At 40.5% G+C, this 25,381-nt stretch overlaps 1 protein-coding gene across 2 annotated transcripts in view; it reads right to left on the bottom strand.

The window, feature by feature from the left end:
- gpc6a (glypican 6a) overlaps positions 1-25,381 on the bottom strand; it is a 221,398-nt gene that overhangs the window by 48,135 nt on the left and 147,882 nt on the right. For both annotated transcript variants that reach the window (XM_050049183.1, XM_050049192.1), the window contains exon 5: positions 1,486-1,616. In XM_050049183.1, coding sequence (XP_049905140.1) covers positions 1,486-1,616 — 131 coding nt within the window. The remainder of the gene's footprint in view (positions 1-1,485; positions 1,617-25,381) is intronic.

Here is a 25,381-nt window from a genome sequence, read left to right as displayed (position 1 = left end):
TTCTACCGTTTTTTTTCCCCGTTAAAGGTTTTTTTTGGGGAGTTTTTCCTTATCCGCTGCGAGGGTCATAAGGACAGAGGGATGTCGTATGCTGTAAAGCCCTGTGAGGCAAATTGTGATTTGTGATATTGGGCTTTATAAATAAAATTGAAAATTGAATTGAAATTAACCTTTGGTAATGTAAACCATGCTGCTCGCGGCTCAACAGAAAACTGCATGTGAATGTGCAATAGATATGGTAGCATAGCAGCCTGTCACAGGTTACAGCGTGATGATTAGAGGAGAAATGGCAGAGCATAAAGGTCCAGGGGGAAAAAAGAAGAAATAAGAGATACTTTTTGTTTCGTTTTTACTGAATATTTGAAGCAAACTGTAAAAAAAATTGTTGAATCTGTTGAAATTCCAATATTTTGTTTTACTAATTTGTAATAATGTCAAGAATATCATTATCGCAGATATACCCTGAAATATCGTGGTCATTTTAGGGCCATATCGCCCACCCTTTGCCAGCATATGAGGCATTTAGAAAACATCTGTAAATTGTAATATCTACCATTAATCTGAATGTGAGGTGGGACTTTACATTACTTACAACCAAATTGTATTAACTGGGGATACAACTTTTTGTTTTGTATTGACTTAATGTAAAGTAATAAAGTTGGAAAAAACATCTTCTGCTTCCTCTGTCATATTTGTGGCAGATTACACACGTCACATGGGCAGAACCACTTCGCATAAGCCAGAAAAGTTCTATTCTGATCAACTTTTGGGCATGGAAACGCACAACTTATCAGATCACTGTTTGCTTTCTATGTAAACAGTTCAGCTGGAGTGTCTAATCAGTTTGATTGAAGAAATATTGTCCATGTGATCACAGCTGGTGTCGCATGAGTAGATTTTGAAACACAAACAAATGAAATACATCAACAGCAAATGTTTTGCAATGTATGTTCACTGTGACTATTTTTGTGACACATAAGTTCATGAAAAATGTGTCCTTGTTATGTTGATAAAAGCTTAGTGTGATGTGTGGTACTACAACTCTTTGAAAACCTTTATAACCTTTGTATAAACATGATTTTTGGGAGAAATGGCTGTGTTGAAGCCTACCATTGTGTTCTATAGGCTATCCAAGGCTTTTGAACACATATTGTGTTTACATTTTAACATACAGTATGGCAGATTTTTCACACACATTGTTGGAATTCAGATGGATAATTAATCTTGCAAGGATTGACTCAAATAACCTGCTTATTATGCTCATTATTTACTCGGTTACATCACCTGTTTTTTCTTACTTTATTTTTCTTTTCAGCGTCATTCTAATGGTCATGTAGACATGTTTTGCACTAATACAATACATATTCACAAAAATAGAAATAATTCAGTCTAAATTAATTTAGGAAAACATGTTTTCAGTGTACAGACAGATCACATCATAACACATCATAGCATGGTGAACAAAACTAATTCATGTGGCAGTACCTTGGCTGACACTTGCATGCTGTTGTCCTGCATGGTCATGATGGCCTCAGAGATCTTGATGTCGACCGGCTCAATAACGGCTTCAATGTTGAAGGGTCCCTCCAGTCTGTCTGCCACCAGTAACATAGCATCTGTCACAACACAGAGTACATATGTCAGCTCTCAGATATTAAACACTCACACACACGGACATTTTACTACTTCTGTTTACACACACACGTCAATATGTTCACATCATCTCTGAGCATTAACAATACTTAGTGCAAAACCTGCCGCAGGGCGCTCTGCTCCGTCATGTGTCTGTGACATGGGTCCAACTAAGAGAACAAAGAACGGTCCCTTCTCCAAACGTGATGACTGCCAATAATCACAAACACAAAAAGAAACCTGCCAACACCTTTATCTGAACACACAAACACACACAGTGGAAGAAAGGGATCTCTGGAGCAGCTCGGGTTTGTAAGGGGATGTGCGACATCGAGTAGAAATTAAATTTCTATGTGCTAAACTTACGAATAGTTTATACATAAAAAAATAATTGACTTGCTAATCACTCCAGTTAGACAGAAGGCGACAAGACTTCTGATTTATTCATCTGTCTGCATTAGTGTCTCTAAATTGTGAAAGCATATCAATAAATGCATAAATTCATGTCAATGCATCATGCTTGTAATTACTTTTTAATTATGTCTCAGACACTCAGCGCTCAACTCTCTGTGAAACATGATTTCTATAAGACACCAAAAGCATGCAAATACTTTCTTTACCATGAAGCATCACTTAGAAAAATGTGACGGCGAGTGATGACTTCAGCAGTGTTTGTCGTCAAACCCAAACTTCTATCATATCTGATCATGTCTTTAAAAACATAAAAAAAATCTCTGTGCTTAACAACATACAAACAAACAAACAAACACAGGGATCGTGACCTTATTGCTGTGGATCAGTCTTGGCGTGAATCGATACCTGAAACAAATTACCTGCCAAACTGCCACTTTTAATTTCCATTAAGACAATGTGATATTATGTTCATACAGAGGAATGATTCCATTGATTGTGTCAGACCTGGAGACGGTGGCAGGGAAAATAATGTTTTTGATATTTTCATTAGACTCCATCTTTCGTCTCTCAAAAAAGTAATTAAGAGCCCACCAAGTCTTGTTGGAGCAGTTAGCACTGGTTAAGTGGTAAGGGCCAGAGAACAGTGATATCAATAAGGCTTCCATCTCTGTGCGCTGACATTTGCAGGGATGTGGACCAATCAGGAAAAGCCTATTTACCCTACGGGGGCTGCGTGCTCCCTGCAAAAGGGCAGCAGAAACACTGTTCCTCACCCACTGAATCCTTAGCAGTACAGAATCCTTAGCAGTACAGAATGGCGGTGTAAAGCATCAGATTATAAGTGATCATAACTACAGTTTAGTGGTCAGTGGGCCCTTGTGCAGCTCTATAAGCTTAGGGGCCAAAGCCAGATGACTACACACTGGCAAAAAGCTTCCATGATCCCTGCTGGTTTAAGTGAGGCTCAAATTATTTGCGGTATAAACTGCCAAAAAATGGCCTCTGTCGGCATTTGACATATTATTTAGTCACTATAATACATCATCAGACTAACCCAAATAGGGATGAGGCGATAAACGATTATATCGCAGATCATACAAAAATAAGCTCACTGACTACTGACTCCCTTTCCACCTTCGAATCCTGCCAGGAAACACACCTTTTCAAGCTGACATATTCTGTCTGATTTAACAGTGGCACACATATTAAAACTTTCAATGATGATTATTTTATAATGATGATTTTATACCTTATATTTACAATTATGATAAATATTGTGTCCAGCAGCACCCAAGGAGACCGCTGGGCAACTAACAATAAAAGAGACTCTGCAAAAACCAGCCTCAAAAAACGCAAAAGTTCTTTCATATCATAACATACAATGCCATTTTTAATTGTTGAGAAGTCTGTGTTGTTTAGATTGTTTTTCACTAAAGTCGTTCTCATAGAAAGGTGTGCGCCTATCTGCGATGCAACAAAAATATTTATTTCTTAACAAAATGTAAGATTAAGTGATGCCAGTATGTTTTATTGCCACTTAAGAGTTTTCAGGATATTTCAAAGATTATTCTGATTCAGCCAGGACCACTTTAGTCAAAGAAAACTTTATTTCCCTTTGCAGTATTATATTTGGTGGTAGGGCTCTGTTCTATATGGCCTACACAGAAAGTCTCTTCCATGCGCCTACTTGGAAAGCCTAAGGCAAAGAGAGCACACCTCTCTGCCCTTCCACGCGCCTACGTGGAAAGGCTCAGGCAGGGAGGGCAGCAGCAAAGACCCCCCGGGAACAGAACAGAGCAGCATCAATGACAAACAGAAATGACACTGATAAGTCAGACACAGCATGAAAAGGAGGAGCTGGGGTGGAGGCAGGTTGCAAAGCTGCTTGCAGATGAAGCAGCAACAGTAGGCAGGCCAGAGCAGTTTAAAGAGGGCGCCCTGAATGAGATTCGCCAATTGGTTGCATAGAGAGGAGTTGTGATCTATCAGCTGACTCCCTTCCATCAATCAGCTGCTCCATCAGTTGATTGGGCTGTTTGAGATCAACTGACGTAGCTGGGATGTGAGCTGAGCTTGACATCGTGTCCTGCCTGAACTAACGCTATCCTCAGTTTATTTTGGTTTTAGGATAATCGTGTTCATTCCATGCCACCAGCACAACTACAGAGTATTTGTTTTCCTAATTTTGTTTCAAACTTAGTACATAGTCTGTAGCTGTGACCTTTTTTTTTTTTTTTTTTTTACTAATTGAAACAACTTCAGTTCTTGTCACAGGGTGAGCCTTATTGATTAATGTAATATAGATATTTCAATATATCAAAGTTTTATCAAAGTACAAATATCCAAGGAAAAAATATAGTATGTATAGTTTCATTTTTAAAAGTCTAAACAAATTAAAACAATAGAGCACTATGGGCTCAGGTTCATCTGAAGAAGGAACATATCAGCCAGTGCAAAAACAATGGATGTCAGCAGCACAAAGGCCTCACAGACAGCAATTGTTACTAGGATCAATTCATTTTTGCCAGTAGAAATTCTGAACAATAAGAAAACTACTGTGAAATATCACCAGCTAGGTTACCTGTTTGTGTCTTGTCACTGCTGATGTTTCATTGATTCAGCACAATTCACAGTTTCAAAACATCACCAGTGAGCTGTGGGAAAATGTTCAACGTCAGGAGCACAACTGAGTACTCAGGGCAAGAAGTCCTCATACAGACACAAAAAAACAGGTCATTTATGAGTGCCTTCCATAACCGCATGACTCAAAAGTGTTTTCTGAGCTGCCACCATGTGGTTCAGGTATGAAGCTGAGACTGCTTGGTTGTGGTTAATAGACTGTTATTGTGCGACCACTGAGTGAATATCGGTGCCAGATGGAACACGAAGCTTTATCATTAGTGTCGAAGCTGCTCAGTTTGTGCTGCACAACTTTTACTTCTTAAAGTCTGTTTTAACATTGTGTATTTTGGCCTGCTGTAGAAACTTTAACTTGTTAAGTAAGAAAAGCTTAGGAGCCTTGTAAAATTGACAAACAAGATCATTGGGGTAAGTCAGGTATAGCTCTCACAATTACAGTGTAACAGGCCAGCGCTGGGGAAAGCCAATACCTTTCAAGACTGTCCTGACCGGCCCTGGCAGAATGAGTTTGAGCTTGTGCCCTCAGGCCAGCATTTCAGAGTGCCTGTCATGAGACCTAAGGAACATAAAGTCTGCCTCCTCTCAGTGGCTATTGACAGAGCAGGATATTAAGCTCAGTCGCTTGACTGAGCAGAGTGATTTAGAGGACAGGTGATCACAGAGGAGAGAGCAGCAGCCTGTTTAAAGAGGGGTGAATTAAAAGCATAAAGATTAATACACAAACCTGGTATTGCCAATTAACATTGAATTAAGTTGTGATAATATCCGGGGGCTCTGTCTCAGCCTGGCAGAGCTGTGCAACCAATCACTGCAACCCAGCATCATCAAAAAAGAGCTGTGTGCTGTATATTTAAACACACACCAGTTGTAAATAAGTGTACATGAAGTAAACACAAATACCTCTGCCAACAAAACTGGACAAAGATTTTTTCTGTTGACAGAATATTAGAAGAAAGTTGACGACAGATTGGCTGGTATTGATTTTACCTTATGAGTCTGTGTGTGTGTGTGTGTGTGTGTGTGATAGTGAAAAAATGTGGTCCTGGAGACACCTATTATAGTGGGAACTACCACAGAAGCTGTTTAGAGTACTCTGCCAGATGTTTATATCCCTGTGACCATATTTTGTCACTGCGAAAGCATCATAGCCGAGCAAATCAAAGCCTTGAAACTCTACAGCTGTGAGTTAAGATCACAATGAAGGCTAAGTCTAAAGATGGGTGTGGTCTGAGCAGGGGGGTAGGATATAGGAACAGTGCCATCAAACATCTGTGGGACATGCTGGTACCCCGCTCCCCCAGAGGTCCTGTGTCCATGCCTTAAAAGGTCAGAGCCAAGTCCAGTCCCCACTGTGGATCAGGGTCAGTACGTCCCTCAAATGTTCGATCAGGTTGGGATCCAGGGGTATTTGGAGGTCGGGTCAACACCTTGAACACTTCGTCCCATTCCTCCGGTCATTCCTGTGCAGTTTTTGTGGTGTGGCAGGGTGCATTGTCCTGCTGGGGGGCCACTGCCATCGACAAGTGCCATTGCCATAAGGGAGTTTACTTGGTCTGCAACAGTGTTCGGGTAGGTGGAGCGCATCAGGTAGCATTTACATGAATGCCAGGAGCCAAGGTTTCCCAATGGAATACTGCACTGTAACACGATGATCAATGTTATTTACTTCACCCGCTGGTGGTTTTAATGTTTTGGCTGCTTGGTGTATTATTCGCATTTGATTGGCCCGCTAAAAGTGGGCAGGCTTTGAGTTTAGCGCAATATGGAGTAGGGCTGGGCGGTATGACAAAATTTTCATATCACGGTTTTAAAGGGCCAGTGTGTAAAATGGGTTGAAAACAGTGACATCAGTGGTCAAATTCTAAATTGCAGGGCTCACTCACTCACCCCTCCCGTCGGGTAAATGACGGTGGCCTCGTAGGGACAAAAAGCCTTGCGCACGAGTTTTTCAGGAGTAGGTCTATCTAGCGACGAAGTGAATGTTTATTTATAAATCTAAACCATGTTACGATATTGTAATGAATCCCTCGATATTGTAATGAACACACTGGCCGGCTGCACCGGCAACGGGAGCGGCGCGACAACCCCCGTCTGCCGCACGACAACTCTCTATTTTAGGATGCTCTTCTATTTTTGTCACGCTACGCCCCCCTACGCGACCCTCCAGCAGATAAAAACTACATGAAATAGTGTGCTAAACGAGCACAGTGTGTTTTTAAATGAATAAACCATTATCAGAGGTGATATGTGATGATTTTTTTTCATGCATTTACCCATGTTTATCCGTGACATTGTGTAAATGTCCGTGGCGGACATTTGAAAGCAATAGATGACAAACAGTACAGTAAACTCGTAGATAACTCAAATATATGTAATAACTTAGGTGGGAAATGCTTTAACATTTCATGCAGCCTCTCGGCTCGGCAAACGGTAAACAACCCCGCTGGCTTCTCTATGTGTCGCTTCCGTACACAGTCAGTGGAGCCCAGATGAATACGCCGTGAAGCTACGCTGACGTGACGCTTACGTTTGCAGCTGGTGGAACCCGGCCGTCACTCTCACCCGCTCAAGCGTGCCTGTGGTGTGCAGCGGTGAAATGGGTCCCCGCTGAAACACTTTCCCGCCGCACACGTTCCGGACGTTGTTTGGGCTATTCACCGGTATTGCGGTCTATGAAAAATTCATATCATACGAAAATAAATACCGGTTTTCGGTACAAACCGGTATACCGCCCAGCCCTTATATGGAGCTACAGTGGAGTAGGGGTGGGGGACAAAAAATGGGTACAGCATAGTATCGCAATATTTTGTGTTATGAAATTGTAAACATCATTAATCTTAGCAAATACACATTTCAAGACAACTTTTGGTACAAGAAAAATAAAATCAATTGCTTTTTTCGGTCCACTAGATGGTGCTGATGTTTGTTGTTTTTCTGCCTTGTGAGGTCAGCAGAGGTCTCAGTCAGCGGCATTAGGCAGGAGGTTCATCAAAACAAAGATGGAGGCACCAGAGAAAGAAATCAGATTTTGGATGACACACGTGATTGCATGCTGTGTTATATCAGAATAAAATACTCTGGGAATACTACAAACATGAGGGCTCACCTCACACTCCATCATCCAGAGATAGTGGTAGCTGCTGGCGGCCAAGCTAACACTTTACCCGCTCTGCCAAAAAATCAACCAACACTGGACACACTTAGCTCGACAAAACTACTGTCCAACTCTGAGAGAGCTAAGTAAATAACAGTCCATCACCTACTTAATGTGCAGAGATCTGCGTCCATGCAGCGTTGTTGAAAACAAAGGCTTTTATTACATGCCGAAAAAACTGGAACCCAGGTATGTGACTCTGTCCTTACGTTTTTTCACCAACACAGCTGTACCCAAACTCTACAAAGAAGTGAGGCAGAAAGCTGAAGAACCTTTGAGTACAACAGGAAGGGTGGCATTAACTTATGACGCATGGGCTTCAAGGTCAGTGGATTCATATGTTACTATAATGGCACATTATCTCACAGAGGACTGGCAACTGTTGTCTCACGTTCTCTACAAGAAAGTCACACCGGAGCAAACACTGCAGTCTTCCTGCAAAATGCAGCATAAGAACAGGGGATTGTGGATGTAACAGACAACTCGTCTAACATGGGTGTTGGGCGCACTTAATCTTGCAGAGGGTGTTAAATCTGCCAACAGTTCAGTTTGTCAGGTGTATGCAGCATGTCTGACAGGTTTTATGCTGGTGTTGGTCAGTCTGTCTGCTTTGCATCACATTTAGCTGCCATAAAAATGATTAAAGTCAGATGAACAGACTGAAAACTTTATCTTATGAGGTAAAAGTGATAGTGACACAGTTTTCCCTGGGGGAAATAATTTGCAGTTGGAAAAAAAGAAATAAATCGCAATATATCGCATTATATTGTATTGCAATACTGAGCATATCACAATATCGCAATAATATCATATTGTGAGTCCTCTGGTGATTCTGATGCCTATAGTGGAGTTCGTTGCTTAGCGGACTGTTGGTTCCACACACACCCCTTATCGTTAGTTAAGGAGGACGAATAAATGAATTAGACCTCCACAAAATGGTCTTGAAATTGAAAACAAATGTTTGGTCCACTGATGTCCAAACAAACATGTTGTCCTATCTCTCTCCATATTGCTGTTAGCTAGATAATACAACACACAAACAGTGAAGTGAGATTTTATATGACCCGTGTGGCTAGCTGGTCACCCAAAGTCTTTTTCTATTGGATGAACTTTTGTAAACCGAGTGCAGGAGGAGTCAATCAAACATTTAAATTTTGTTTTACCTGGTGTTACAGAAAAGAAAAGACAGGGATTTAAATGTAAAAATACTGTTTGTTTGTTTGTTTTGATCAATTAAAACAGGGACACAGGATTAAGACTGGGAAAATATGTTTCTCATATCATGGGGACTTTAAGTTGCAGATCACTGTATCGCGGCTGATGTAATTTAATCACAGCATGGTCTAGTTTAAATCTGGATTAGACGAGATCAAACATTAAATGTGTTTCAGACAGACCTACTGGCGATGGTGGGAAATCTGGGACTTTCAAGTGTTAACATGCACTAACATACATTAACATGCTATTTTCTCAGTGGCTGGAACCTAGACTGAGACTGATGATGATGATGATGATAAACAAAACGGAGAAAGTCGATACATCATGAGGCAAAAGGCACAAAGTCCCTGACCCATTTTTTTCTGTATTCACTGTAAAATCCTTATGATTTACAAATCTATGACCCGTTACTTTTGGTACATGATTACTGCAGAATTAAGTAGCATTTCCCTTTCATTTTATATTCCAGTTGTGTGCTATGTATACGTATGTGTTAACCTGTGAATACTGCATATGACCTACTGTAATTTTCTTGAGTACATTAGTTTCTTTTGATCTTATAGTCTGTCTCTGATCTGTGGCTATTTATTTTATGCATACCTTTTCTTTCTGCACACTCTGATAGGCTAAACTGAAATATCGAAGAAGAGCCAAATTATCGCCAGCATTTGGGACGATTACTCACTATGAATTGCCATAATGAGATTTAGTGAAGCCAGATATTTCAGAGACAGCTGATTACTTCAATTTATGACCAGGTTATCATACGAAATCATAACTTAGAGATATTTCAGAGAAGTTGGCGAAATGATGCACCTCAGCATACAGGTTTAAAAATACTGCAGCCGTATTAGGGTGCAAAAATGTCACTTTTGGCTACAACTGCAGCATCTTATTTCCTTGGAAAAAAAATCATGTATTACTGTGTAACTGATGAGGCAAAGACAGGCATGTATCATCTGTGATTAAAACGTGTTCCTGTTTATTATATCACATAATTCTGTTTATTTATTTCAACAACAAGCATGTTAAATCTGAAACATCTCTCCTTGATCACGTCAACTCACAAATCTGGCCTTGCCAAACCCCCAAAAAACAAAATCTGTCGGTCTGCTGACAGTTAATTATGTACAGCATCTGAGAATCTTCGACAAAAACATATATTAATTTCCGTCTTTTAGGTTGTGTGTGTTCAAATCCAGGCTTGTGCCTTTACAGCGTAGTGAGTGAATAGAGCTACAGATAGACCCCACTCTTCTGTCTGTTAGTGGCTATACCTTTGAAGAGCACTCCTGTTTGTTTACTCTGGAGTCTCAAATTGGGCGTGATGCTTGGTTAGATTTCCATCAGGAGCTGGCTGGAGGTCACCGCGGGGGGCCAACCTGAGTCCTGTGAAGTCTTCAGCTGCCTATGTTTAGCAGAGTGCCGCTCTAATGCAACCGCAGAGAAAGCCTCAGTGGACTACAGTGAGAGTAGAGGGGAAATTGGCAGCAATTCTGTTACTCGTTCTATAAAAGACTCAAAGACCTAAATGATATCCTCAGCTGAGTTCTGACAACCTATTTTTCATATAGCTTAATGAATATTTGATGGATTGTGAGTGTGAGTCAGCCATATGAATTGCTTTAAGGAACACTTACTTCTACATGCTTAAATAACTTCTGAAATTACGTCACGTTCAGGAACATATTTTAAAAAAGATGGGCTGTTGATGAAAAACATCTTAAAGATTAATCTAGTCTTGCCATAAATCATTAGGAGGTCAGAACAAAGCACACTTTAGCACACACACTTGCCTGTTTTACTTTTGCAGAATGTTCAGCCTGTGACTCAAACCATCTATACTACCATCCTTTACTACTTCTATATTTAAAGGTTCAAGCCCAAAGGGCTGAGGCCCTGTTATTTGTGCTGGTTTATTATTTTTCTTGAGTAATATTTACTCAAATTCCTATGAGATGGTTCAGTGTAGATGCATTCAATTTTCAGAGATGACTAGTTGTGTGCAAATGCTGGCCAAAAATGACCCTATTCGCCCTGATGGGAGGGCTATAATTTAGGGCTGCACTTTGAAAGTTGGTGATTCAAATCACCAGTTGGAGACCCCTCAGTTGACTGAGATTGTTGACTAAGGGGTGGAGCAGTCTGTGGCTAGTCTGTGTGCTGTGGAGTTCATTTCTGGGGATATTTTGGTCCCTAGATTTGCTGTGGAGTGAACACTAATGACTTTGGTACAGATAGGTGTGGATTTGATGCAGCGGCACAGACGAGAAACTTTCTAACATAAGGCTAAGAAATAACATAATCTTCTGCCTTCCGCTTAGATCAGGTCACATTTCCGATCCATTGTTAGCATAGTTAGCTTGTTTACTATGTTGCAAGAATTCCGCTGTCTCAAACACATCATATTGTCGAATATTCATAATAAACGGCCATTTCTGATTTGACTGACGTAATTCCGAGTCAGGTACAGCCTTCCTATAATTAAAGGTCAACTTTGAAAAGTCATAACTCCTACGCAATAAGTCCGATTTACAGGAACTTTGGAACAGCACAGATATCCATCTTTTCATTCCCCAAATTTGCCTGAGCAGATTTTTTTTGCCATTTTGATTTTTTGAAGAACACTATTCTGAAATCTCCTCCTAAATCGTTAGCCAGATTTTTACCAAATTTTCAGTTGATCATTATTGGTCTTACAGTTATCCAAAGTTATCATTTGTCATTACATTTTGGATACTGAACAACGAAGCGCAACTGGATACTGAAAAAGGGCCATGGTTTAGCATATCAATTAACCTGACTTCACAACTTTTGGGCAATTCATCAGGAAACTTGTAGGATATGTCCACATAAGTACCTGAAATATACCCTGAAAGTCTCCTTCAAATCAACCGCCAGGGGGCACTACAAATGCAAAAAATTGGCGTGGCATGACACAAATCATACTATAAATCTGTTATTTCTGGTCCACTCATTACAAAACTTGCAGGATATGTTTCACAACAGTGATAAACCATGTGTGTAAAATTATTTTGAAATCGCTCAATAGAGGGCACCACCAGTTCCAAACATGTGCATGGACCTGGCGTCAATTTGGCCATTGTAAACTGATTTTCAGTCTTATTGCTGTTCTGCCTATTTGCTGTGGTCCTACCTGCTTAGTATTAACAAGTTTAAGAAACTAGAAATTAATGATTTAATTCATTTTTACTGTGGCAATTTTTTCTTATAAACCTGAAAACCTTTATTTTACTCATGAAAATGCCAAAAAAGGAAAATTTCACTGCTCCTTTCCCATCTAGACGACATTGGACCATGTTAACATCAAAACCTACTAACTTCTGATGGTCTGTGTTGGCTTGAACCTCTGAATCACCACCTACAGCTGTATTTGTCTTACATTTTTATATTTGTGCTGGACTCTGTTTGTCAGTTTCAACAGGAAAAACTAAACATTGTTTGAAAGCACAAAGCCTCATGATTCCATTTGTGGAAACCATTTTAAGACCCCCAAATCTCTGTGACAACAGTTGCTTATTTTGTTACAGGAGTGCACAGACGACACAATGGTGAATTGATTTGAAACAAAACAGCCAAGAAAACAAATGATCATGTTTGTGCTTCTGTAAATGTGGCTCATTATCACTTGAATGTCGACTAAATGTGGGGGTGAAGGTAAAGGTTAAGTAACTTTCATAAAAGACAATGACTTCATTCAAATGGGTTCAAGTAACCACTTCAGTTTGGGTTTGTCATTTCCAGGCTTGCAGACTATAAAAGTGGTGCTTGTTAAGGGTTTTTCAAACTCCACTTCTGACTTTTATTTTATTCAGATTGCACTCAGGGGGAAACGTTCTGTTTCTGCCTGTCTGTTGGCTGCCAGATTTGGATTATGACCAAACATTTCAATAGATTTTTTAGAAATATGTGATTTACATAAAAACATGTTTTCTGTACTTGCTGCACTGCAACTCAAAGGACGCCTCTGAATACAGTGCTCCTGATGTCGGCACTGAGATACATTGAGGGATTGCGAGTTTAAAAGGTTTTTTTTGTCAGATTTCCCAAATCTTGAGCCAGATATGTTTTTATATATATTATAAATGGCTTTATAAATGTTTTTTTCTGTTCCCCCTCGATCTAATACTGATCTTGACTGATTTACATTTCTTTTGGCATCAGTTTCATGTAATGATGAGATAGTTCGATTTGTACCACCATTCATCCATCAATCCATTGACTGACACAGTGGGCTGTATTGGCATAGCTGTTTACTGCTGGCTGCATGGTGCCAACTTTTTTTTTTGTCTGTTTTGCTCCAGGCTGCATGCTTGGCTATTTTCTATTGGAAAACTCTCCTTTTTTCCCTCACCCAGAGGGATTTCGAGAGACTCCGACAAACTACCTGCAGAGTCTCTCGGGGGACACGGCAGTCATTCATGTGTGAATCTGTAACAAATCAACAACTTTTATGTGAAGATGTGGAGAAACAAATAAAGGGTTCCTAAATTATCAAGGGCATTTTTAACCCCTTGATTTTTAATTTCACGACTGTTCTATAAACGTCTGCAGGTATTTATGCTGTCTGATCCCAGTGGTAGATCAAATTGACTTCTTTTACTTTTGGTCAAAGCTCAGTCAATACAATTTTGATGCGGTGAGTGGTGCTGGAGTGTTCAATAAATACACCCACTCTAAGATCAATTTCTGTCACACACTACTAGATCCATCCTGAGCAGGTACCTATAAAATCACTTAGAATATATGTGCTCTCTGGTTTCTTGCCCAATGCTGAGAAACTACATAGTTTGAAGTATTGACAAGAATAACATTGACAAAAAGTGTGTCTGTGCCCTCTTTCACTTCACTCAAAGTTTTGCTGATGGGTACTGATCCAGGAGGTCCTTGAGATATGATATGTAAGTTTTAAGAAAAAATGATATCACCACTGAGATTCATCTTTGTTAAAGTAATGGCCAAAAATCTTTGTGAGTGGGAGTTCATAATTATTTCTCTTCTTGTTCACTGGCCGTCACTCTGATCTCAGATTTCAGTAGTGGAAATTCTTAGACTATTTCACACAACATACTGGCCCAAGTAAAATTAAATCTTAGTGCGCTCTGCATGGCTGCTCTTGAGTTAATGGGAGGATCAGGGTGTCAGGTCTTACAGAGAACAGAAATGGTCCAGTCAGGCTTAGACTGTGTTCAAAATCATCCGGTGTGACCTTGTCTTTTGGATTCAAAGGCATATCACTGTCCACATTATGTAAACTGGTAGCTCCAGTGTCACATACAATCTGTCATTCTCCTCACTGACAAAGAGGCTGAAGCAAATACTGACTGAGGTATTGAGTAGTTTAAGAGATGTTCCGATGCCAGTACTGGAGATGCCTCCGATATCGCCTAACATGCTAGATTGGGTATCAGTAAGTAGACAGGTCTGTGCACTGAGCCAATACCATGTAATTAAGAGAAGTGTCACACCCGGACATTACAGCAGTTTTCCCGTAACTCAACTCTTAGTCGCTCTAAAGCAGTAGCCTACACAGTAAAAAAGGATTTATATGATTCATAGGCTAATCCATACAAAGTAAAATGCCACAGGCTTGCGCTAATAACGTTAGCATGTTATATTTGTTTGGAAAATGTGTTTAGTATGACAGTTGTTTTGTCAGTGAACCTAGTGAGTTGTAATGGAGCCAGATTTTGTAATGTTACCTTTGTTAAATGTTGCTGTTGTCCCTGGCTTCATATGAGTAGAGGAAAAGTCCGCTAGCCGCTAGGCTAATTTACACAATGTAAACTGCCATAGGCTTGTGCTAATAACGGTAGCATGTTATATTTATTTGGAAAACGTGTTTAGTACAGGACAGTTGTCTTGTCGGTTCTGACTCACCAGCCAAGAGGACTGGTAGATGAAAAAATTTACCAGCCAACATAATAAATTGCTTTTTTGTACCACATATACAATTTTTTCCAGCAATTTTAATTGAGATAATGGGTAATATGCTGAATACTGACTTAAAGTACAGCAAAATTACAAGCAAAATGATTTTACAATATTTACCAATACATCATTACAGACCCAAAATGTGAGTAAATTCCCTCTCATACTGCACTGATGCAGTATGTCTACTGTTTTTATTGTGAAAGGTAAGAACAGAGGAAGTGAAGCTGTCATGCGCGGCTGTTGACATGTGGGAGGCAATAAAGAGTTTGCCATCTTGGTTTAGACTACAGAGCCTCTATGTTATTATTTTATTAGTCGTGAGTATGGGGGCAACTCATAACCCTTAGTGACACATTTGCTTAATGGAAGCTAGCAGCAGACTGGTGGCGAGTGATATTTTAGCGGATTGGCTGATGTCTCATACCAGCTCACGGCACTGTTTAGATGCAGTAGAGGCTCAGCATACTTCTTTATTACATGACTATTTTCGTACAAACATTCACCTCCACAGTGCGGTGCGTAGCCAAGGCTTACTCACCAAACAGAAAATCTATCTACAATTGGCACTTGGTGGGTGTTAATTGCAGACCCTGGCAGTTACATTTTTTTCCCAATGGTATCGGGTTAGTACTCATTATCTGCCGATACGCAAGTTCAGGTATCAGTATTAGGAAGGAAAAAATGGTATTGGAAGTAGAGCTCTCCCTCTGTCATTTCGCATTATCCCCCGGGCTTCAATCGGGTCAGGCTCTTGCCAATTTACCAGTGTTTTTTTTTTTTTTTAATGAAACTGGCAGTTCTTGTACGTAAATGGCAGAAGTTTTAATGGACTGAATCAAGAGGAGGGAAAGGGAGAGGGAAAGTGATGGAACAACAGAGCAAAATAGTGGAGAACTTAGAGAGACAGAGCACGAGAGAGAGAGAGATGGAAAATGAGAGAAGGGGGGGCTGCAATGGGGCCTCCCAGCCTGCCTCCCCTCCCCTGCAGTGAAAGAGATGTGTGTAAAATGCAGCTGTAGAGCTGTGATCATCATCTGCGCGCTGCATAGCCATGGACCACTGTGCGCACAAGACGCAGAGGGACACAGCTCGCTCCGCTGAACCTGTCATGCACGAGATGACAGACTATTGAAATAACAGAGGGAGGAGAAGTGGTGCAAGGAAACACGTCAGCCCTTAGCTTGTAATAAATGTTTTTATATGTAAAATGTATACATCATAATATATGAAATTTAATATATATTTTACAATAGAGGTTCGGGATTTTAATCGGGCTTGGGCCAAAACTGCTGCAGTGGTTCGGGCTCGGGTCTGGCTTGGACAGGGCCTGATGTTTTGGGCCTGATTGAAAAGTCCATAAATAGTTTAACATTGTTTAATGTGAAATAAAGCAAAGCTCTCTATTTAAAATACTTATTATCAAATACATACAAATACATCTTAGTAAATGTATGTTCCCAGTGAGCACCAGCAACAGTTCGTTACTGCAGCCACTGCCCTTCCAGTGTGGATGCAAATTAATCGGGGGTTCATTCTGCTGTATTGGAAACGAGGAACATAATGCAAAGAGAATTACCCAGGAATACAAGACTGCCCAATGATTCAGAGTTTCAGTGATGAAAATGGAGAGAATAACTTTCACCATCTGCCAGTGCAAACTGGAGGAAATGTCTGCATCCAAACACTAAGCATCCAACAATATAAGTTGATGACACCCTGCATAAATTTTCGGAGACAGCTGATTATTCTGTTGCCAGTGGTGGTGATTCTCTGCATGCTGACAAACTGTACTGACAGACTGTCTTATGATGATGCCTCAACAGTGCATGAATTATATCAGGTTCTCCACATACATGTCATGAAGACATTACAGTGTGGATGGAAGATTTGTATTAATAATGATGATGAGTGTTTATAGAAAAACAATTGTGATATTTAATTTTATTGTTCAACAAATTCCCTTATCTGTGTGCAAACCATACCACAGCTCTGGGTGATGTAATGGGCATGGCGGGCGTAAGTAGTTTATTCTTCTGTAACAAAAACAACTTCTCAGCTGCACCTTCCGTCTGGACACTAGCTCCATGTCAGGGAGGCATCACTGCGTCACTGAGCATGCTCGGGGAGATGGCTACTTGTTAACATGCTTTGCCAGTTTGACAAGCTGAGAGGAAGACTACACTGGCTTTGTTCAGGGAGCGAGCGTGTCACTGCACTGTACAACAGTATCAATCTTCGATGTGCTTTCTCTTTTCTATTTTTGTCTATCACAGCATATAATTGCCACTCAGCACCTGCAAAGACTTCATGGAGTGCCTTCTTAGAGCATCTTGTGGAGAGATGCCAGTTCAAAGTGCGTTATAAACACTGAAACTGGAAAAAAATCCAGATAATGGTTAAATGGAAACATGAAAAAAATCACCTGTTAATAATTCTTTGTGCATTTACAAGTTGAATTAGAACTGTTGAGGGTTCTGGGTTTGATTTCCAACCCTACTGAATGTGGGATTTTCCTCTCACATTTGGAAAGAAGCAACTAATGTATTGCAGACTAGATATTGATCAGTGACTCATGAATATGTCAGTTAATCTGTGTTAGCCTCACACTGACCTGGCGACTTGTCCGGGGAGCCTCCTCCTCGTGTCTCCTTAATACATGTTGTAAAAGGTTAACTCCTCCTCCTCCGCCTCCCCCAAGCACATACAAAGCCTTCAGGAAGCATAACGTGATCAATGCAAATGATTTGAAGTCGGTGCATTCTACATGCACTCCACGACTATAAGCAGAGAAAAGCAATACCTCCATTACTGAAACCATCCTGTAAACTCCTTAATTAGCTTATTACACTTGTATTAACGTTGTAATCAGAGTAAGCACACTATAACGCGATTAACAGAGCTGACTCACCAATCAGTCTTTGGAATTAGTCTCTGGATGTAGACAGCATATTGTTAGTTTCCTTTGACTATTTCATTCTTTGCAGAAGCCACAAAAGGTCACAGGCTGAACTTGGTGCAGACCTGTGTGTTGGAGAAAAGACCAGCACAGTCTGCAAACAATAAAGCTTGTTTTTGTGATGACAGTGAAATGGTTTCAAGGCCGAATTAACACATTAAGAAGCTTGTATTAAGGTATTTTGTAAATCTGTCACCTTATAAAAAAAATGAAAAAAAATTACACACTAAGGGCCTTTTCACAAAAATGTGAAACAGTCGCCTGCTCAAAACTGCCATTGTCAAGGTTTCACAGAGTAATAAAGTTTGCCATCTTGATTTGGACGACAGAGCCTTCATCTTGTTGTGGTGCTGTAGCATTGTTCCGACCTCTCATTGTTCCGACCTCTCATTAGTCCGACGTCCCGTTGTTCCGATATGTGATTATACTAGGCTATACTGTATTTGTGTACCATTGAGGATCAGCCTCAACAAAAGTAGGCTACTGGTCGAGATACAAGTGTCATAGAGAGGAGAGAATGAATAACCATTACCTCCTTATTATTAACTCTGGGGTCCGGGTTGTATGGGGAGCGTTCCGTGGTGCTGAATGACTCCCGGCGGGCGTATTTCTGCCTTGATGGTGCGCCGCGACCGGCTCTGGGTCAGCTGGAAAAGGCTTGAGGCGAAGCAGGCTCACAGCTTATGTGTTTGCCACTTTCTTTTTCATTTTAACCCACACCATGATCTTTTCCTAACCCTAACCAAGTGGTTTTTGTGCCTAAACCTAACCAGACCTTAACCACAGGGCATCGTGATGATTTCGGAACAATGGGCTGTCGGACCAATGGGCAGACCCCCTTGTTGTTTTACTATCCTCGTAGTATCAGTATGCCTCAGTATTGGTGCAGCGTGATTGGTTGATCTTTATTTGCAGCGCAAAAGCTCAGTATAGAGTGTAGATAGAGAGTATAAGTCTTAAATCTTAGATGTAATGGTTCAAAAGGCTTTGAATTTTAGACAATTACAAGCTGTGATACATCAAGGAGATTGCGGCAATAAGCGACACAACTTCAGCTACCACTAGGAGTCACCAAAGGCAGAAATTAAAACTATAAACAGAGCCTTCATCTATATCTTAAACAACACATTCTCACTCCAACCTCATCACGTTTGGTCATGGACTTTCCACGGACTTTCCACGTCCAGATATGATATGAAAGGTACCCTGGGTGCGTTGGTTGTTGACGTTCTGGGACGCTGTGTTCTGCCTGTTACATGCATTGTCTCCCTTTAAAATAAACGCATTACATCAGTACAACACAGCAAATTGATGTTTCTTTTCCTTCAACAACTAGCGCACATGTGGTTGGGTTTAGGAAAAAATAACAGGGTTTGGCTTTGTACTCTTACAAGATGCAGAGCCACTCTCCTGGGTGAAACTCGGTGTTTGTTGAACTACAACGGCGACCAGCCATATATCATGCCAACGATAAAGGAAACTTTTTTCGTTGGTGTCTGATGCCAGAAGTCACTGCCCAAGCGCTGGCTTTCGACGACATAGAAGTGGGTCTGGGTTGCTTTATTTTTATTTTATTTATTTATTTAGTGAATGCAAATCTTAAATAAATAAATCGGGTTGCTTTAACATAGGGGCAGGAAATCAGAAAAACACTTATCAAAACCCTTGTATGGATGATCACATGGGTCACTTTGAAACGCAGTGAGGTCCGCAATTTTGATGCATATGTAGCATCTTTTTGTTCCTGTGCAATGACAATAAAGGCTTTCTATTCTAATAGCAACTGATTGTAAGTCATTTGGAATATAATGGTCTTTAGCTGCCACTATTTTTTCAGAAGTACCTGATTGGTACAGCACACGTGCAACTCTCAATAGAGGTGAGAAAGAGGCTACATGGCTCACTCCTTAGCTATTTCCATCATCACTTCCAGAAAGAACGACGTGTTTAGTCCTTTTTAACCACGCGCCTGATCAGGCAAGTGCTAGATTTACTCGGCATGGCATTCTACTTCCCACAGGCAACAACAATCCTTGTTGTTGATCCCTGTGAAGTATTTTAAATGCTACAATTTCCAGTCAGGATAAAATGTATTATTAAACAAGCAATGGAAGACCTTCAGATTATTTGGAAGCAGTCAGAGCAGTAAAACTGCCCTACAGAGACTAACCGGGCTAAAGCCACGGATTAATTTTTGTCCCAATAGACCACTGAGCCTCTGACCTTTCTTTAAGGGGCTCAGTCTCAGTAGACGAAAACACATGCAACATGCAAAAAGAGATTACAAATACACTGTGTCTCTGCCAACGTGTTCCACAGTACTGTGACACAGTTGTGTTTTATTTTAAGTACAGCAGTACGAAATGGTTTGCAGATGTTTCATATCATTTATCAAGTCAACAGACGGACGGGAAATGAAGTGAGGAAACTCCAAATCTGTTTCAAACATTGTTCCGTCAGGTTTGATACAGTACCAATATCCTTCAGCCTGCATTCTTCACCTTTGTTAAACTAACTTTTTAAACACATTCAAAGTAAAGCTTGTTTATGTTTAAAAAAAAAAAAAAAAAAAAGCTTGCAATTTGTGTAACAAGTGTGAACAACCCTTTCACTCTCACTCAGAACACTCCTCGTCTAAACACAAACACTGCCAAAACCACTCAGCTAGAAGACGTCTGACATCAGTTCCCTGTAACATTTTCTACGGTTTGCAGCTGCAAGAGGTGAATCAACTGTAAAAGACTCACTAACTTGCCAACATATCTGTCTGTCTTTAGGGAGCCTCCACACGCATTCTCTCATGCATTTACAGCTGGATTGTAGCTCAATAACAGCACCAACAAATTTTTCTTAATAGAACTTTTTTTCTTGTTTTCTTGGCTTTCGGCTAAGGCTGGATTACTTTATCTCATCTCCAGTCTCATGTCTGTTGTTCCTCACATATGAACTCTCATGTCTTTTTACATTAACAATTCTCTCTACTGCTACAACTGCGAGACACGACTGCTGCTGCTGCTGGATAACTTTATTTTCCTGTGCTGCCTTTCAGCTGTTTGTTCCTTTCTTGACTCTTTTAGCAAAGTGTTTGGTTGTGTTTTACAGTAAACGAGAGATATTCACCCGTGATGGATTACCAGTTTAACTCAAGTGTATCTGACTGTCACAGATTAATAAAATTAATACAAATCTGGTGGGCCCAGGAGGTAGAAACAAAGAATCATGCTATAAAATCTGAAATTATGCGTTGGAAAGGGGTTACCAGTAAGGTTAAAGTAAAAAGTCAACATTTTGGAAATGCGGCTTTTCATTTTCTTGCCAAGAGTTGGATGAGAAGATTGATATGACTCTCCTCTCTCTGAGAGTGCTATCAATCTTCTCATCTAACTCTGAGCAAGAAAACAAATTAGTACATTTCCCAAAATGTCAAACTACTCCTTCATGCGATTTGAAAAGTCTAAACATTCACTAAAATCAAAATGTATAATTGTATAAAACATGTCTGCTTTATAGGGCTGAATAATTAATACATTTCAAAACAATACTGCAAAAATTTAATGCTACACAATCTAATCAACCAGGAAGTGGAAAGCACCTGGTCTTGAGGGCGTCACATGCACAGACGCTGCCCTACCCTCCACCTGACGTATGTAAAGGAGAGTAGATGAAGAACACAACTTGAGAAATGCCATGCACAAGCTGTGATGGTCACAGTACTACTGAGTGTGGACCCGGTGCTGCCCTAAACACTTTCACTGGGTGGGAGTACTGGCATTGACAGACAAACTCCTTCAGACAATCAGCGGCAAAAAACACCTGCACACATCTTCATCACCAATGGAGCCAGTTTATAAATGACACTTTTGCCAAATCCAGTCCGAAGAATGGAGCAAACGTCTTTTCCTCCAAGAAACTCTGCGAGTGCATCTTATTGTTCTTGTTTACTTGTTGTTATTGATTCTATTTCTGCAATGACTTTACTCACAGCTGTGATAACTAATGTTAGAGTTAGTGCTTGTTGCTTCAGGAGCCGCCATTACCATTCTTAAAGCTGAGGCCTGCATTTTACATCATCAGCTACAATGCAGTCCCTGATTGGCTGCTTACGTTGTCAACTACGGTGCGGATCCCCGATTGATAGATTTTAATTTCTGGAGTGTTTGAGGTGGCACCGAGTCCAGACTGATGCAGAAAGCGAAACAGAATGTTGAGCAGGATGGTCATACCAGGCTAGGTTAGCCCCAAAGTCAGCATCAACCAGATCACTGTCTGGAACCTAAAGCGTTAACAACATGATTACAACAAGGCGGTAAGTTATCTAACCTAAATATTTTAGAGTGGTAGAGCCACATAGAGTATGCACTTAAGTTTTTGTGATTTATTACAACACTGTTACAGACATTAGAGGAAGATATGGAACTTAAAAAAGGCATACTAAATCTTTAATGCAATGTTGTTCTAAAAAAAAAAACCAAATACATAGATTATTTTCCCACATTGTTCAATCCTGATGCTTTCCATGATTATAAAAAGTGAGGATAAAATATAGTGAGAATAACATTTAGAGTGCATGTGTGTCGAGTCATAAATAAACATAGCTGGTGATCATCTGTGGTAACTAACAGTATTAGGAAAAGGAAATGTTCCTTGTATATAAAGTGTAGCTGCGTAAGCATCTCTGCCACATGTACAGAAAAAGCAGCGTCTTGCAGATTCTGTGCAGCCAGTGGCAATTAAAATATTCTATATTCTTGATTATTCAGAGGATATGGAGATCACTTCCACTAGGCTAAGTGAGTCATCCAGCCTTCAGCTCTCTGACAGGCAGGATCCTACTAGCTAGCTTGTTTGTTCCTGTCATGTCTGTTACTGAGACCATCATGCCTGATACTCAGTCAGTTTGAAGCCTGTATGTCTGTGTGTATGTGTGTGTGGTTTTGTGCCTGGTAAATGTCTCAGACTTCCCCTAAAGATGCAGTGTTTGAGGAATCATAAAGACCACTAAATTACTCTTCAGTTAAAGCATGTGTGGATGTTGAGTGACACTGTGGTGCTTTTATAGTATAGAAAGGTAGAGGATCTGCGGATATCTTTAAGGCTACTCTGTGCAGCAATAGCAGAGTGCGAGCTAAGTTTCTGCCAAGCTATCTATATCATTTAAAGTAAAGCACTGGCAGGGCGTTCATCTTCATAATCTCGCAGACATCACAGAAAGTCCTTCTCAGAGGACGGAGAAAATATTGCCTTGAATTCTCATGAACTGGGGGGTTGTGGGGAGGTCCAGTTACACTGGGACCCAATCCATGTGATTAAAAAGGAATGAGCAAATAAAATCAATGAGGATCGCTTACACTGTGGTGTCAAAGGACTCAACAGAGGACAACACAAGCCTATATCTTAATTAGGAGAAATAATGTATATACAGACACAGCTCAGTGAGTACAGTAGGGGAATACAATGGTATTTACAAATCACTTCTTGTTTAAAGCAGGAAGGAGTTCATTACTTCATTACTCATTACCGTAAATCCAGTAATACAAGCCCCCACCCTCGTTACTGCTGCTACGCCTGTCAATCTGTCCATTCTCACATGGCACATACAATAACGGCAGATGATTTACGACTCAGAATTCTACAATGGGTCCCTAAATTTCAGACGGAGGTAGACAAAGCAGGCTTCTCATTTTTAGCTGATGATTGACACATTTGTTGACAGTGCTGTATGACACTGGCAAATTAAAAAAAAAAAAAAAAAAACTGAGGAAATAAACAAGAAGCATTGTTACACTGTTTTCTTAAAACATCACACTGTTGGCAGTGTTGCCAACTACTTTAATTGGGAAGTAGCTACAGCAGGCAGGGAAGTCGCCAGAGGTCGCTGGATGATGTCACGTGCTAGTTTGCATATCCACGAAGTCATGACGTCATAAACTACAAGATTTTATAAAATCTAAATAAAATAATGTTTAACTAAACTGACTGCAACTTGCTTTATTAGGTGTTATTCAAGCAGCACTTTAATTTGCATCGTAATCTACTTCTTATAGTAAAAAAAAGTTTAATGCTGTTGTATCGACTCTGTAACTTAAGTGTCATGAATGGAGACATGATCATACAGCGCCATAGATGCAGCAAGATATGTCAATACATGTCACAGCCTAAGAGACAACTAACACAACAACACATAGTTCATCTTACGACAGATCAGACTGTAGACATGCCTTTTAATTTACTTGATCACTTAATACTGTTTGTTTTAAAAATGTATGTCTGTGTTAATTGTTTTTAAATTTTCACTGTCTTAAATTGTAATTGTGCTTTGGAAACACGTTAGAAATGCCATTATTATTACAGCATATTGAATTGAATTGAACTGAATTCTATTGAATTGAATTGGATTGGACAGGCGTGGGTTTTCTCCAGGTACTCCGGCTTCCTCCCACAGTCCAAAGACATGCAGGTTAATTGGTGACTCTAAATTGTCCGTAGGTGTGAATGTGAGTGTGAATGGTTGTCTGTCTCTATGTGTCAGCCCTGTGATAGTCTGGCGACCTGTCCAAGATGTACCCTGCCTCTCGCCCAATGTCAGCTGGGGTAGGCTCCAGCTCCCCGCCACCCTCAACAGAGTAAGCGGTTACAAAAATGGATGGATGGACTGAACTCTAACTCTGACTCTAACTCATCTCGTTTTGTAATGTAAGTCTATGGAAAAAGTATTTTTGGGCCCAGTGGCATCACGTGACAAACCTAGAAGTTTAAAGTTTCACTGTTTGGCCACTACAAATGGCCTTCAAAGCCTCACACACGTGCTGAGAGCCTGAGTTGGAGCGTACCATTCCTTAAGGCGCTTGCACATGATTGCCGATTTGCCGACGCCGCAGCGCTCACCATCGGCTTGACCCAACGCTGATCATACGCACGCATTGACAGCCAGCGGACATTCAAAGATCAGCACACATCTTCCTGCAGGCTTCGCATGGCATGCTATTTACATGCCACCTATAGCTACAGCTAATGTTTCTTTCTTATTTTGTATCATATTAATAAACTTACCGGGAATCCCCATTTCCAGAGAAATTCTTCTCCAGGCCTCTCTTTTCTTGTCGAGGTCGTGGTATTCCCTGGAAGTGATATCATTAACTATGGGGTAGCTGGACACAGTTAGTATGAGTCTCTCCTCCATTTTGCAGTCAGATCTTTTCATTTTTCCGCACCTCGTCTCTGCCCCTGCACCCCGTCTGTGTTCTACTGTAAAATCATTGGCCCTACACGGAAAGGTCAGCGTCAAACGAGGTCGAAGTTCGACAAAATTGAACTTTCGGCATTGCGTCAAAACGCCGGTGAAGCCCCGATGTCAGCGTTAACGCCAGCTTCCATAGGAAAACAATGGCACAGCGGGCATCAAGAGATTTTTA

The sequence above is a fragment of the Epinephelus moara genome, chromosome 1 (assembly GCF_006386435.1).
Source record: "Epinephelus moara isolate mb chromosome 1, YSFRI_EMoa_1.0, whole genome shotgun sequence".
NCBI classification, from domain to species: domain Eukaryota; kingdom Metazoa; phylum Chordata; class Actinopteri; order Perciformes; family Serranidae; genus Epinephelus; species Epinephelus moara.
The sequence above is the reverse complement of the archived record's forward strand: the minus strand, read 5'-3'. Positions and strand labels throughout refer to the sequence as shown.